General features: G+C 47.5%; 1 protein-coding gene and 1 long non-coding RNA gene across 48 annotated transcripts in view; one reads left to right on the top strand and one right to left on the bottom strand.

The window, feature by feature from the left end:
- The window catches only part of SORBS1 (sorbin and SH3 domain containing 1), a 231,392-nt gene that overhangs the window by 127,995 nt on the left and 88,891 nt on the right, over nucleotides 1–14,506 (top strand). For 21 of the 47 annotated variants that reach the window (XM_088842187.1, XM_088842185.1, XM_088842184.1 and 18 more), the window contains 2 exons: nucleotides 8,414–8,440; nucleotides 8,559–8,671. In XM_088842187.1, coding sequence (XP_088698313.1) covers nucleotides 8,414–8,440; nucleotides 8,559–8,671 — 140 coding nt within the window. Of the gene's footprint in view, nucleotides 1–8,413; nucleotides 8,441–8,558; nucleotides 8,672–13,189; nucleotides 13,904–14,506 lie in introns of all 47 variants that reach the window. The other 26 variants (XM_088842154.1, XM_055425031.2, XM_088842160.1 and 23 more) reach the window with 2 other exon arrangements.
- Nucleotides 11,717–14,440, bottom strand: LOC129555518 (uncharacterized). Its single transcript, XR_008685773.2, has 3 exons — nucleotides 13,877–14,440; nucleotides 12,765–13,017; nucleotides 11,717–11,925 (listed from the first exon to the last, which is right to left on the bottom strand). It is a non-coding gene; the product is annotated as an uncharacterized LOC129555518 (long non-coding RNA).

Below are 14,506 nucleotides of genomic sequence, written 5' to 3'. Positions count from 1 at the left end.
AGGGGATGGCTGTTTTCTCCCATCTTGAAGGAAGGAAATGCAGAGAGAAAATGAATTGGGATGATGAACACTTCCTTGGGGCCAGAGACAATGCAGACTCTTTTGGTATGGTGGGGAATGGTGTGCTGTGATAGATGGAATTATATAGGATGGAGATCATCAGTGCCCAGCATCCTGGAAACCTGACTTTCTGTCCATTCCAGCCAGTGGAACAGGTCCCAAAGCAGATACCCAAGGACAAGTCCAGGCTGGGGTTTGAGTACAAGCCCTATTCAAGTGTGTTGGTCCCTATGGAAAGCTGCTTTATCCCCAGGCTCAGGGGAAGGTATAAGTGGCCTCCAGCACTGTAGGCTGACGGTAGCTTCTTGACTCTGTATTCCTGAACCCAACTCTTGCCCCACTACAGCTTGCCATTCTGGTCTCAGGAAAGATGGTGACATTGGGAAGATCCAGCTCCCAAGCTGGAGGACCTCTGGGGAAGAGAGAACCCTAAGGGATAATTTAAAGAGAAAGAACATACCTGCAGCCCCATGTTCTGATAAAAGAACCAATCAACTGCCTGGCCCTTCCTCTGGTGGTGAATGGGAATAGAAGGGGCCTTGAGCTCCCCCTGGTGGTCACAATGTGGCACAACACAGAGCCCCAATGTTACTCTGCCTTGCCATCTGTAGGCTTGCACTCCAGTACTATGCAGTGGTTTGGGCACTTTAGGAAGCTCTCACTAGTCCCCAGATAATTCTATATCTTGCATATTTGTAACAGCTAATTTGAATTTTAAAGGATCTTGTTTTAAAATGGAAATACCTTGAAGGATTAGGGGATGGCTATCAATCATTCACATGAAAGTGAAGGTGTTAGTCGCTCAGTTATGTCTGACTCTTTGTGACCCCGTGAAATTCTCCATGCAAGAATACTGAAGTGGGTAGCCATTCCCTTCTCCAGGGAATCTTCCCAACCCAGGGATCAAATTCAGGTCTCCTGCATTGCAGGCGGATTCTTTACTATCTGAGCCACCAGGTCTCCCACATTGCACGCGGATTCTCTACCAGCTGAGCTACAAGGGAAACCCAAGAATCCTGGAGTGGGTAGCCTATCCCTTCTCCAGCAGATCTTCCTGACCCAGGAATCGAACTAGGGTCTCCTGCATTGCAGGCCGATTCTTTACCAACTGAGCTATCAGGGAAGCCATATCTTACACTAAATTTAATCTTTGTAGATTATTTTCTGCCAGATAACAGAGATCATTAAATTCAAATCAGCAGAGATTCATTCTGCACCATATAGGAGCTAGACATCACTGGGAGTTACCAGGAATTGTGATGAGAAGGGGAGAAAGGGGAAAAAATTTTAGGTGCATTATGCGAGCACAAAAAGCAGTTTATTCCAACAGGAGAATCAGGTGTGGGCCCCTACTTCACTGTTTTCTGATCATGCGTAACGTCACACTTTTGAAACACGAATGAAGGGTGAAGGACTTGGGTCCAATGGTTTCTAAGCCTTTCTAGTTCCAAAGTATTTTGTAAAATTCGAAAGTTTGGAGATTAAACTGATACAAACAGAGTCTTCTTCACTGGAGACAAATTCAGGGTTGTTCTACCAGGCCAGTTTGGGTGGAAAGGAAAAAGCTGGGGTTGAGTGGGAGGCCGGGAAAGTACACTGATTAGGTGTCCAACAGGCTGAAATGAGTTATTCACTGGAGGTGAGTTTAAAAGAGGATGCGGTTCCAGTGGGACTTTAAGGACTGGAGGGACATTCTTGTTCTCTTATCCTTCGGGTCCTTGGTCAGCATCCTGCTATCTCTTGACTCTGCTGGGTGTGTGTGGCTCTCCAGCCCTACTCACCCCTGCCTACTCCCTTCACCTGAGCCTCTGGATGACAACTTGCTGGCCACACCAAGCCTTTGGGCCTTGACTCGCCTCATGAAAACAGTTCTCAGCAGTACTCGCAGGCAGCCATGCCAGCCTGGGCTGGGAGCCCAAGCATGAGGCAGGACGCCTTGCCTGGCTCTTGCTAAGGATCAGGTGTGCTTCCTGATCCTGGTATCTTCACAGGTAGCGCTTGTCAGGTACCAGCTGCTCCGCCTGCACCACCGGGGCCAGCATCTGTGCCCCAGCCTCTCGGTCTGTTCCTCTCTGCCTTGTTCCTTGTCTTTACCACCTTCTTCCATCCCTGCCAGTCTCCAGGTTGTTGATCATTTGCCCGGACTGGACTAGAAGCTTTGTTCTCACGTTACTGCCCCATACCTGTGGCCAGATTTCCTTCTCTCTGTGGCCTTTTGACACCCACTTTTCAGGGATGTCCCCTATTCCCTGTCCTTGCTCCGGCTCCCTCGCCCTGTGAGAGGTGGTCTAGTTCTCAAATCACACAGTCCTCTCTCAAGGCTCAGCTCTGCCACTTACCAATTAACCTTGGGGAGCTTCAGTTTCCCATCTGTAAAGTGGAGATGATCTTCATAGGGTTATTGGGATTCCACAGACTCGTCCATATCAGGATGTAGCCCAGAGCCAGGCACGCACAAGGTGCTCTTGGGTGGGAACCAGTCTAGTTACTGCAATTCATGAGTCCACTGCAGGAAAACCTACAGTAATTCCTGTGAAAGACTGTGAGGGTCTAGACCCAGTGTGGTGATGGGGACCGGGTGGGGGCAGGAAGAGGAGGGGTCAGGTGAGGCGTGTGTTTGGAAGAGTGGAGTGGCAGGGTTGGCGCAGTGTCTCAGGAGCGTGGAGAGGTAGGACTTGGTGCTGAGCAGGAGGCACCTTCCCTGGTTGACTAGGAGAATAAATGTGACACTCATGGAGATGCTGGATATACGAGGGGAATCGGAAGGAATGTTGAATTCCATTCCTTGATGTATTGAGTTTCTTGGCAAGAGAAGCACTTCTAGGAGGAAGTTTCTAACAGGAATTTGGAAATTTGGAATCCAAGTTGCGGACTTGGGAGCCATCGGCATCCACGTGAGCACTGGGAGAGTGAAGATGCTCTCTGAGGTAGACTGACAGACGAGCCCTCAGAGTTACCCAGTTTAAACTCAGCCTCCACGTATGAGGCCCTCAGTTCCATTCCTGGCGCCTCCATCAAACAAACAACTCAGCCTCCAGACTCCTGCCTTCAGTGGTAGCTTGACTCTGGATCCTTGACCATCCTCCTAGTCTTTGAATGTAGACCTTGGTTTTGGATTAGAACCATCTGGAAAGAACTATAGTACTCTTAATGCTGATTCCCTGCCTCCGAGAGAAGCTGCTGCTTCCTGCTTGCTGGTGTGATATCCTGGCTAGGTTTGGGTAACGGCCCTGTTGGTTCAGGTGTGGCTTCACTTGTGTCCCCAGGTCAGGGTGGTTTTACTCAAGAGGAGATGGGGAGCCTGAACTGGTGGTGGGCGTGATACTCGTCTTCTGTCTGGTATGGCCTGGAGACCATCAATCCCTTTGTTCTGGCTCAACAGCCAAGCTTCAGTTCAACCCTTATCCTTTATTCTGTGCCTGTTGTTGGCTCTCATCCTTTCTGTCTGATTCTTGGCTGCAAAGTTAGCTTTGGATGTAGAGAGTCTTGGACCTGTAACCAGCTCATTTCCTCACATTTGCTTTCCAGAAATAGCAGTAGCAAGAAGATAAGAAAATTGACATTAAAATAGTTAGACATTCCTTACCCCCATTAACTAAAAGTCTTTTTCATGAGCTCATGTGCGATAAAAGGGGTCAGATGAGAAGTCATTGGAGGCGAAAGTCCTGACAAGACTCTCACTGTGGTACCAATTGCAAGGTCAGGGGATTCCCAAAACCACCCTCAGGTTTGATAATTTGATAGCAGGACTCAAAGAGCTCATTGAAAGCTGTTATCCTCACAGTTCTGGTGAACAGTGAGAGGATGCAGATGGAAATCAGTTAAAAGGAGTGTACAGGGTGGAGTCTGGGGAAGAAGGAAGCATGGAGTTGGTGAGGTTCTTGCCTGTGAAGTCAGGATGCATCAGTTCCTAGCATTGCGTGTGAGAACACACTCAGAGCAGTGCTGATCAGGAAGGTCATCCAAGCTGTGGCATCCCTGGTTTTTATTGGGGCTCTTATTACTTTGCGGTTTCCCTGGTGGTTCGGATGGTAAAGAATCTGCGTGCAATGCGGGAGGTTCGATCCCTGGGTTGGGAAGATACCCTGGAGAAGGTAATGGCAACCCACTCCAGTATTCTTGCCTGGAGAATCCCATGGACAGAGGAGACTGCTGGGCTCCAGGCCATGGGGTCATAAAGAGCTGGACACAACTGAGTGACTAACACACAACACATCCACTGCCCAAGTGGTTCACTTCACTCTCCAGTCTTTTAGCTGTGGACTCAGCAGTCCCCCAACCTCAGTCACACTGTTGGTGTAGCACAGACACAGTCCTGTGAAGATGACATCCCAGGCTCTTAGAGATTAACTCCTGGAAACCAGAGAGCAAAGGCCAGACCTTCTTTTGGAGAGAGGTAAATTCTTTACCACACAGCATTAATAAATATTAAATAAGATTTGGAACACTCTTAGACTCACTTTTAACACCTTTTCCTCTAACTCTTGGATACCCTACTGGGAAACACAGAACTAACTCAATGAAAAGTGTCCTTAATTCCCAAGAAGTGATCAGCCAAACAACCTTACAATAGACCAAAATGAAATTAGCACAGAATGAGATAAAGGAAAATAAGTAAGCTGTGGCCACAGAGCAGAAAAGATTGTATACCAAGAACAGATGGAGGAAAATATAAAGCAAAATAAACTTCTTATGAAAAGGCTTGGTCTCCTCAGAGCTGCAAAGCCTACTGAGGATCCAGCTTTCTAAGCCCCTCCTCCACCTCAGAACTCTTAAGCCAATGTTTATTGAAAGAAGCATTTTTGACAGTCTGCCTAACCAGGAGTTAATAATTGATGACCATGTTTATAAAATTTCACCTGTGGCACTCAGATGCAAATGGCCCTGGGCTGCTACCAGCTTTGGAGGTTCAGAAGACTAGGTACCAGATGAAGGATGATGAAATGTCAGGAACGCAGCTCTTTTAAGGAAGAAAAGTATGTTTCGTAGGGTCCTGGGAACTGCCTTTTTGGGGATGGGGATAGGGGAACAGTCTTAAAGACTTGAAATGGGGAAAAAAAAAAATGGATTGATCCCTGAGGATATTGTGTTCTTATGACTTATCAGATGGCAGAAGTCAGCCACTCTAATTTCTATGTCTGGGAAATTTCTTTTCCCTTATATTTTGGATTCCAATCTTACTGAGCACATACTTAATGCCAGATACTTCCATTCAGTCCTTGTGACTCAAGAGATAGATAGGGCTTCCCTGGTGGTCCAGTGGATAAGAATCCTCCTGCCAATGCAGGGGACGGGGGTTCGATCCCCCATCCAGAAAGATCCCACATGCCTCAGGGCAACTAAGCCCATGCACCAGAACTACTCAGCTTGTGCTCTAGAGCCTGGGGGTTGCAACTATTGATGCACTTGTGCCCTAAAGCCTGTACTCTGCAACAAGAGAAGTCACCACCATGAGAAGCCTGTGCACTGAAACTGGAGGGTAACCCTGCTTGCTGCAACTAGAGAAAAGTCCCCCAGGAGCAGGGAAGACCCAGTGCAGCCAAAATAAAATAAGTAAATATTTAAAAGAGATAATCTCCCGTTTCACATATGAGGCTCTGTCCCTTGTTTCAAGATATGAAGTGAGCAAAACAGGACTCAAACAAGGCTGACTGATTCAACAGTGATGTTCTCTTTATGATACGTAGGGATTTGGAGGAACAGACTTACCTTGGCTTTCCATGACACATCTGTGTGCCAGCATCACCTGAGTAGAACCAACCCAACCACAGAGTGGACAAAATAACCTGCCCCCACATCCATGTACAAAGTTCATATCCTTTATTGATAGCCCCTCTTCAGAACCTATTGACATTTAATGTGTGTCAATCTAATAGATTTGGTAGAATGACTTCACAAAACCTGACTAGAAATAACCTAGAAAGGAAGAATAAGATAGTAAAAGTGATATATACAGGGGAGGAAGGAGAACTATTGTCATGATGTGTTCTCTGATGTTTGAAGGCCTTCGTGTGCAGGGAAATCTTGGGGCCAGAGATCTGGATGGATACACCAGTGAGTGTTAAAAATGGTCACTTTTAAAACGTGTCATGTCCCTGACCTCAGCAACCCTGTGAGGTGTGCGAGGCGGTGAGGATTATACTTGGCCTTGATCACACAAGCCTGTATGTTGCAGTAACATGAGTAAAAATCAAGTCCTATAAATTTCCCAGCTATGCGTTTGGGACAAGAAGACAGATATCTAGGAATTGTCCCTAAGGTAGTGGCAGAAATGTGACAGGCCATCTGCTCAAAAAATAATTCAGTTGGAACAAGTTATAAAAACTTTGCTTCAGAGGAGGAAGAAATTTCCCCGTATAAGGATGTTTTTGAATATATGTTATTATAGCAGTGATTCTCAAAGGGAGCTCTGGGCTATGGACCAGTGGCCTTAATAGAACCTGGAGACCTGTTGGAAATGTAAATTCTCAAGCCTGACTTCTCATCTGAGTCAAAAACTCTGGGATGGGGCCCCGTGAACTGTATTTTAACAGGCACTCTTGGTTGTTCTTGATGCAGCTAGACTGCTGTACATGGATGCAGATCACTAGAAACCTTTCTCCTGCCCGGCCTTTTGTCCTGACACCCTTTGGCTTCCACCACCTCCCTGGAATGCAGGCTTTGCTTTTTGGTAGATGGTGGGACTGGTGGCTGTGGGTGGTGGACAGAGTGTCATACTTGATTCTAGAGACCTGAGCCGACTGCTTTGTCACTTCCTGGCTCTGTGACTTTGGGCAAGTCACTTGGCCTCTCTGTTTCTTTATCCATGAAGTAGAGTGGTTACCTACCTCACAGACTTGTATGCACTGAATTAAATACTAAATATGTGTGTGTGTGTGTTTATTTTTTGGCTTGCCTTTAATTAGACTGATCTCTTGCGATTTTAAAAGTGGAATCAATCAGAAGGCAAGGGTAACAGGAAGTAATTTTCCAATACTAGTAAACTCAAATTATTCTTTGGAGGAAAGCAGGCTTTTGTTTACTGTTCACAGGGTTACTTCTGGTTGCAAAAAAAAAAAAAATTCCCTATTCAAACTGGGCTGCCACAATTGGACAGAAAAGCATAAGGATGTTTTTTCCTTGAATCTGGGTTTTTATATTTTTAGGGGTTAAAGAAAAATCAAAGAATGTGCTATGTGAAAATTATATGAAATTCAAATTCCAGCTTCTATAAATGAAGGTTTATTGGAACATAGCCACCCCATTCACTTGATATTGTCTGTGGCTGCTTTTGTACTATAGCAGCAGAGTTGAATAGTTGTGACTGAGCCCATGTGGCCATCAAAGCCTAAAGTATTTGCTAACTGGCCCTTTATAGAAAAGGTTTGCTGACCCCTGGGGTACATGGAAGATAGAGAATAGATGCAAGAGATGATGCAGAAGATGGAGATAAATAGCACACACTGCTGAGCTCTGCCAGTCACTGTGCTAAGCACTTCTCATGCTTATATCATTTAATTCTTAAAACACCACAAAGTATATCATTATCCCCATTTTTCAGGTGGGAAAACTGAGGCTTATAACTTGCTCAGGGCCACAGAACCTATAGGCAGAGGAGCCAGGATTTGAATTGAGGTCCAGTTGCCTTCCCAGTGAAGCCTGGAACTACTGTGCTCTCCTGCCTTGCAGTGTTAAGTGGGTCAGGTTAGAAGAGACTTAGGGCCTCTGAGCTGTGCCAGGCGATAGATGGAGGGTAGGTTGGTAGCTGGCTGATGGGAGACAGGGGTGCCTTGTAGTCTGATGAAAACTCAGGGTGATTAGATTTTGAAATGCTTATGGGGTTCATTTAATGGAAAGAAGAAAGGCAGGCAGGGAGAGAAAAGCCCTTATCACAGCAGATACCTCTGAGCTTAAATCACGTTCTCCCCGTCCTGAGCGCCAGCAGCCGTGGAAAAAGTGCTTATGGATGTCTCCCTCTCCGGGTCTGTTCGTTAGCCCAGCCTGCTAATGAGGGGAGGTCATTCTGAGCCCACATCAGGCTTAAAAACAGGGGAGCGCAAGTCAAGTGAGTCAGGACTGGACAGGAGAGCTCTGTGGCCTTTTTGTCTGGAAAGGAAGAATGTCAAGAACAATTGTTTCTTCATTACTGTGAATGTGAGCCTTGTGTTTTCAAAGGTCAGCGCCTGTGAGCACATCATGGTTTAGAGTGGGTTCCTATGGTAATTAGGCCATCGTGACTGAGGGCATTTTGTGTCAGGCAACGGGGTGCTGGATTTTCGTCTTTCTGAGCACTGTGTGTTTGTTTCCTGCAAACGTAACCATTTCTGTTTTCCCTCTTTTCTGCCTGTTTGCCTCCCTTCTGCGCCACACGTAGTTCTGGAGTCAGAGAATTCCTCAGCAGGTATGGTTTCTCTTGTATCTGTTCTATCCCTGCCTTCCACCGGGAACCCTTCAATCAGAGGGAACCAAGGAATGTTCCTGAGAGTGAGGGGTTCTTTTTTTTTTTTTTCATCCCTCAGATGAGTGGAGGCTTTCTTCCAGTGCCGATGCCAATGGAAATGCCCAGCCCTCTTCACTCGCTGCCAAGGGCTACCGAAGTGTGCATCCCAGCCTTCCCTCCAGCAAGCCCCAGGTAGGCGTGTGCCCAAGGGCAGGGTGGGGACCACTCTTGAGTCAGATAGCTTACACTTGTGCCTGCCTGCTCACTCAGCTGGTTGATGGACTGGGTTCTGAGTCGCACTTTTGGTCAACCCTGGGAAAGCCCCAGGAGGACCAGAGTTAGAGAGGAGTTGGGGTCAAGGAAAACAGAAGCATGGGATGAGGCTGGTCTGTACCGAGCATCAGAAATATCAGCCCAGTGTTTGCTTGATTTGAAACATGTGTGGAAATGATCTGAAAAAGGCAATGCCAAGCCAGAAAAAAGGTCTGAACCTGTTTTATAACAACTCTTTAGAGTATAATATTCAAAAAGAGAGTTCACTCTTGTGTTTAGTCCATTAATTTGCTAGAGTTGAAACTGTAAGAGTTCCAGCACCTCTGTCTTTATTGCTTTTAGATTAGGGAGCTGCGGCCAGTGCTTAATCTAGCAACCTAGAAGCAGCAGACGGAAGTTCAGATGGCTTTAAACTGCCTAGCACTACCTTACCAAAGAAAATCCCCCCACATGGCACACATGGGAGGAGGAATAATTTTGCTGAAGTTTTTCTCCCAAGTTGTTTTCCTGATCTTTCTTACTTCCCCTCCCTGTTGCTACTTTGCCAGCTTGATGAAAGGAATAGACCCTGTTGTAATTCAGGCAAGCCGTAAAGAGTGTTTTTACATAGCGGAGTAACAGCCATCGAACGGAGCAATCCTTTGTTTTAAAAAGAGCTGTGCTGCTCAAAAACAGCAGAAATGTGTTCCTTACGCAGTCCACCTCCCCGCGCCTGCCTTCTGCGCATGTGCTCCTAGAACTCCCCAGGAACCCAGGGAATCCACATGCCTTCCTACTTCCCACCCTACTTTCCCAATGGTTCTCTGGGTTCTGCTCCTGGGGACATAAAATTGCACTTGTCCCTGGAATGAAATTGAATCGGAGATGATATCTCCCCTCCCCTCTGCAGACCCCCATCTCCAGGCTTAAAGTAGGTTGCTGAATTGTGTGCAGCCCCGCTCAGCACCCCGCTCCCTGATCAAAGTCCCCCCTATACCCCCACCCCTGGTGCAGGGCCACTGATCAGAGCCAGGAGCTGCAAATGGGCCTGGCCTCCTGAAGGCCTCATCAGACTCGGGACATGGGAGGTCCCTTATCCAATAAATGATGTGCCATCGTTTCTAAGCCTTTTCCCAGCATCTAAGTCTGCTGCTGGTGGTGGGCACAGTTCCTTCTCAGCACTCTCCAGGTTGGATACAGTTGGCTCTGTACCCGGGGTAGGAGATAGTGCTAATTAACCCTGGGCACATGTGGAAGCACAGCCTCTTCCACTATCAGTGACCTAGCCCAAAGGGTAGCTCACTAAGTCCTTTTGGCTTCTAAAACAGTTCTTCTAAAAAGAGGATTTTAAGAGCTTGTCAAGTGAACAAAAATCCCCTTTAAATACACTTACTGATGGCAACTTTGTTGAGCATTTGTTGAATTCAGATCACTGTGTGAAACATTGCCCTCAAGGAGTTTGTGAGGGTGAGCCTCATAGCAAGGATGACCATTCTGTAACAGTGCCTATGAATTATGTATGCATCTTTTCATCTCTTACTGTCTGAGAAGTTTCTTTGTACTGGGTTGTCTGAAATGATACCTGGCAGCTTGCTGAGATAAGAGGTTTTCTGTATGTTCAGTGTAAAGTTGACCATCCAGCTTTCAAAAGCCTTTAGGTTGTAGATTTGTTTTCTGAATGCAAAAATGACTTCTTGTTTCCATAGCCATGGCCAGAGCTAATAGAATACGCTGATTTAGATGGAGCTTGGGTAGTTGGGCTGCTGACTGCCCTGGCTTGGTTTCAGACGAAGACAGCTCTCAGACCTGTGCAGGCCTAGCATCTCCTCCTAAGGAGGAGTCCAGGGACTCATGGGCCAGAGGGGAATCCTGTGACCTCTGCCTTTCCTCCCCCTGCCCTGCTCGCCTTACTCCCGGGGACAGGCAACCAGGGCTTTCCCAGCTCTGATAGCATCATTGTAGTGGGCCCCAGTGGAGCCGGGACTGGTAGTTTCTGAAACTGTATACACTAGGATCACGGCAGATTCTTCAAGCAGCCTCATGTTTTTCATTGTCCCATCTTCTAAAAAGATAAATTGAATTTCATTAGTAGCTAGCTGGGGAGAAGTGCCAACTGCCTAGGTGGTTCCCACCATGTTTACAATAAAAGAGAAGGTTGTTCCTTCCATGTAAAGCGACTGTGCCTACCCTCCTCCTTCTCGGAGCTAAAAGGAGCCCCAGGACAGGAAGGCCTTGGCTCCAAGCGCATTTTCAGCACTCTGGGGAAGCATCTTGTCCACAGGGTCAGAGCCCTGGGAAGCTTCAGGCCTGATGTAATTCAGCCCTGGCCCCTTATATGGCCACAGCCACATTAAGTTAAAAACTCACTGAAACCAATTGCTATCTTTGGACCAGAAGGAATTGCTTGGGGGGACACTTGAGCTCAAAATAATTCTGAACCTCACTCAAAATTGCCTTTTACTGACCTCCCTGAGCACCAACATCAGCTCGCCTTGGTGCATGCTCGTTCAAGTGTTTTGTTTCTGTAGAGCATTGTTTTAGTCCAATAGCACGCCCCAACTTCCAGCCTAAGTTCACCAAGAGAGTGTACACCTGGAAGGTTCTACTCCTGCCTGTGGCTGAAAATGCATTTTGTATTTTTGGTTGGTGGATATATGGCCACATTCGACAGGCACTGTCCTGGGCTCCCTGTGGAAAGGATAGGCTTCAAGTTAACCTAGTTAACCTAAGGGGTAGCTTGTTTACTGTCTCTCGGTTGATAGTATAGTCCAGACCCATACTTTATTTCACTTATTCACCCTCACTAGCATTCCTTCCCCTTGCTGCCTGCACTCTGCAAAAAATAAAAAGGAAATACAAAATAGACCCCCAAATAGACCACACCCTTGCACCCTTCCAGTTTAGGCTTTTAATCCATTTACCATCCAAACTCTGCCTCACCGGTGCAGTTTAGTGGAAGGTTCTGGTTTTCTTCTCATAGTGGGTGATCTTTAAAGATAGGGGCCAGTGGAGAAAGTCTGGGTGTCTTAAGTTGCTGTAAGAAAATTACGAAGACAGGTGATTCGATCAGCAGACATTTATTTGTCACATGTCTGGAGGCTGGGAAGTCCAAGATCAAGGTGCTTGTCCATTAGTTTTCTGGTTAGGGCTCTCTTCCTCTAGTGCAGGCAGCCACCTTCTCCCTGTGTCCTCACCTGATAGAAAGAGAGGGCTCTGGTCTCTCTTGTTCATCTGATAAGGATGCCAATCCCATCATGGGGTCTCACCCTCATGACATCCTCTAACCCTCATTACCACCCACAGGCCCCACCTCCAAATGCCATCTCTTGGGGTTTGGGATCCAACTTATGAATTTTGCGGGGACACACACCCAGGAAATAAAATTTCCTTATGGCCTAATTCCCAGTTGAACCACAGGTTCATAGATGGCTCTTCTTGACATGAAGATCATCTGGAGATTTATCCCTTTCCCTGACCCTCTGCCCCACTGAGCTCCAAGGAGGAGCTCGGGGCTGTGTTGAGGGAGAGGAGATGAGGGCTGCAGTTTTCTAGCTCTGAGCCTGGAACCAGAGCTTTGCACATAAACCATGAGCCTGAGGCTGATCACCCTTTTCTAGGATTGTCTGTGCCCCGTGGCCGGATGGGGATGGGGAATGAGCTGAAATCAGGTAAACCAGCCACCGTCAGATGCCAATCCAGCCGGCCAGTCAGTTGTTTCATGGCCTGGCCCCTTTGTTCTGGGTGCATCAAAAATAGAAGACAACATGCTTTTAATCTCATGACTGTCTTCCTTCTAATAAGTAGTTCCATCAAATTGTTTCCTAGGAGACAAGAGCACTCATGGATTCTAAGTCCTTAGCAGTCTCTTCTTGGTGGGCTTTAACTTATTATGCCTGTGGGATTGAGTGCTGAATCTTAGGGACTCAATTGAGATGTTTGCCTCTGGTGAACACAACTCTGAATGATTCTTCAGGTCCTACATTTCCTAAGGGAAAAGAATGAAACATGCTCAAGAATTTGAGGGAACTCAAACCTTGGAAGCCAAAAACATGGAGTAGAAAGTCTTTGAGGAAAGGAGACGGGAGAAGGCTGGGAGCTCTTAGGCTTCTTCCACTGGTGCTTAGCCCTCGGGCACCCTTGTTGGGTCAGGAGGTCTCAGGGGGTGCAGGTCAGTCCAGAACTAGTGTCAGACTGACTTAGCACCTGGGCTGAGCTCAGCGTCGTGTGATGTAGAGGGGAGTCAGCCTGCCTCTTCAGGCGAGTATGATCCGGTCCTTGACTTTATCCTGAGGAGAAATGAACAAGCCAGGAGGAGTCTAAGCTGAGGGTTTGCTTACAGTCATGTCAGGAATTGTTTTTTCTTCAGATCATGTTGTGCTGCTGTTTCTAATGGTCGTCCCTCTTCCCGTTTCCCCTCCTCTTTCTTTCTTTTTACTGTGTCTCAAAAATAATACGAAGGTCCTCTCCCCCCCACGCCCTCCTTTCCCCAAAGAGGACCGCTTTGCATGGCAGCCCCCCAGTACCCACAGTCCCTCCAGGGACTCACTCTACCTGAGCTCACCAAAGCCTTACCTCCCACCTGGCGCCCTCAGCCAGCAGAGCCCCTCACTACCCCGGCCCATCTCTGTACCCCTGGCAACCGGATCAGCCCCCCGAGGTGTGCTATGTCCTGGGCCCCTGCTTCCATGTTCCACATTCCCTGGTGCTTGGTCCCAACCCCAGCAGCGCTGTGCAGCCACCAGGACAGTCGATCTAGAGAATGTGAGCTCTAACCCACGTCATGAGGCAGTTGGGAATAAAAAGGTCAGCAGCTTATATGTACCTTGTTTATCCCGTAACGTTCGCCCAGTGGCATTGGAAAACCTCTCTGGTGTTGCACGTGACCCAGCTAAAGGCACTGAAGCTGCAGGCACTCGGGCACCAGCTCCCACCATTGTCTCCTGCATAGCCGGCACGGGGACGCCACCCTCTGCTGCTCCTCAGAACCCTCCCAAGCTATCCTCTGACATCCATAAAGATGCTGTTGGCCGTGGCCAGAGTCCTTCCCTGGGGCCTTGGCCTTCGTTCCGAGACGCAGTGAGAGTACCTGCGCTAGGCCCCCAGGTTACCTCTGATCCCGAAAACCGGAAGAAAAAAGAACCTTACCTTTTGCAGCCGTGTTATCCAGCCAAGGCAAGAAATTAGGAATGTGTGTGTGTGTTCTCCACCGTCTCTTCTCAAAACTCATGTGAGCAGCTCGTTTTTGTTTTCTGGGCCACCCTACCCTCCCTCTCCTCGTTAATAATGCTGTAGCTTGATCCCAATTCTTCTCTCTAAACATCTCAGCACAGTCCTCCCGATCTCCCTGCCTCTTTCCTGTAAATATGTAAGTATTCTGGAGCGTGGAACCCGTAGACTAATAACATGGTGAGATATTGTATGTTTTATACATTTTGTATCAAGATGCCAGAGAAATGGTCTTCACTCCCAAGCTTTCAGGTTCTGCAAGCCATTTTGGGGGTTAAACACAGCCTGCCTGCCTGTTCTTTCTCTCTCTCTCTCAAGTGTTAAAAGGAGTCAAAAATAGATGGATGGAAAGTAAAGTTGGATGGGGTTCCCTCTGTGTCATAGAGTGTCAGGAGGCCAGCTGGCTAGCACTGACTGTCTCATGTACTCGGAGGAAAGGGCACTGATTAAATATTTCTCAGAGTACCTCACTGCATGTCCACTCTCAACTGTTTAAATATGGAATTCCTTCTTCCCCGCGCTTCCCCTTCACGTAACGACCCCCTTGTT

This window comes from Moschus berezovskii, chromosome 12 (assembly GCF_049115385.1).
Source record: "Moschus berezovskii isolate FMDL1 chromosome 12, NW_MosBer_1.0, whole genome shotgun sequence".
Lineage (NCBI taxonomy): Eukaryota > Metazoa > Chordata > Mammalia > Artiodactyla > Moschidae > Moschus > Moschus berezovskii.
The sequence above is the reverse complement of the archived record's forward strand: the minus strand, read 5'-3'. Positions and strand labels throughout refer to the sequence as shown.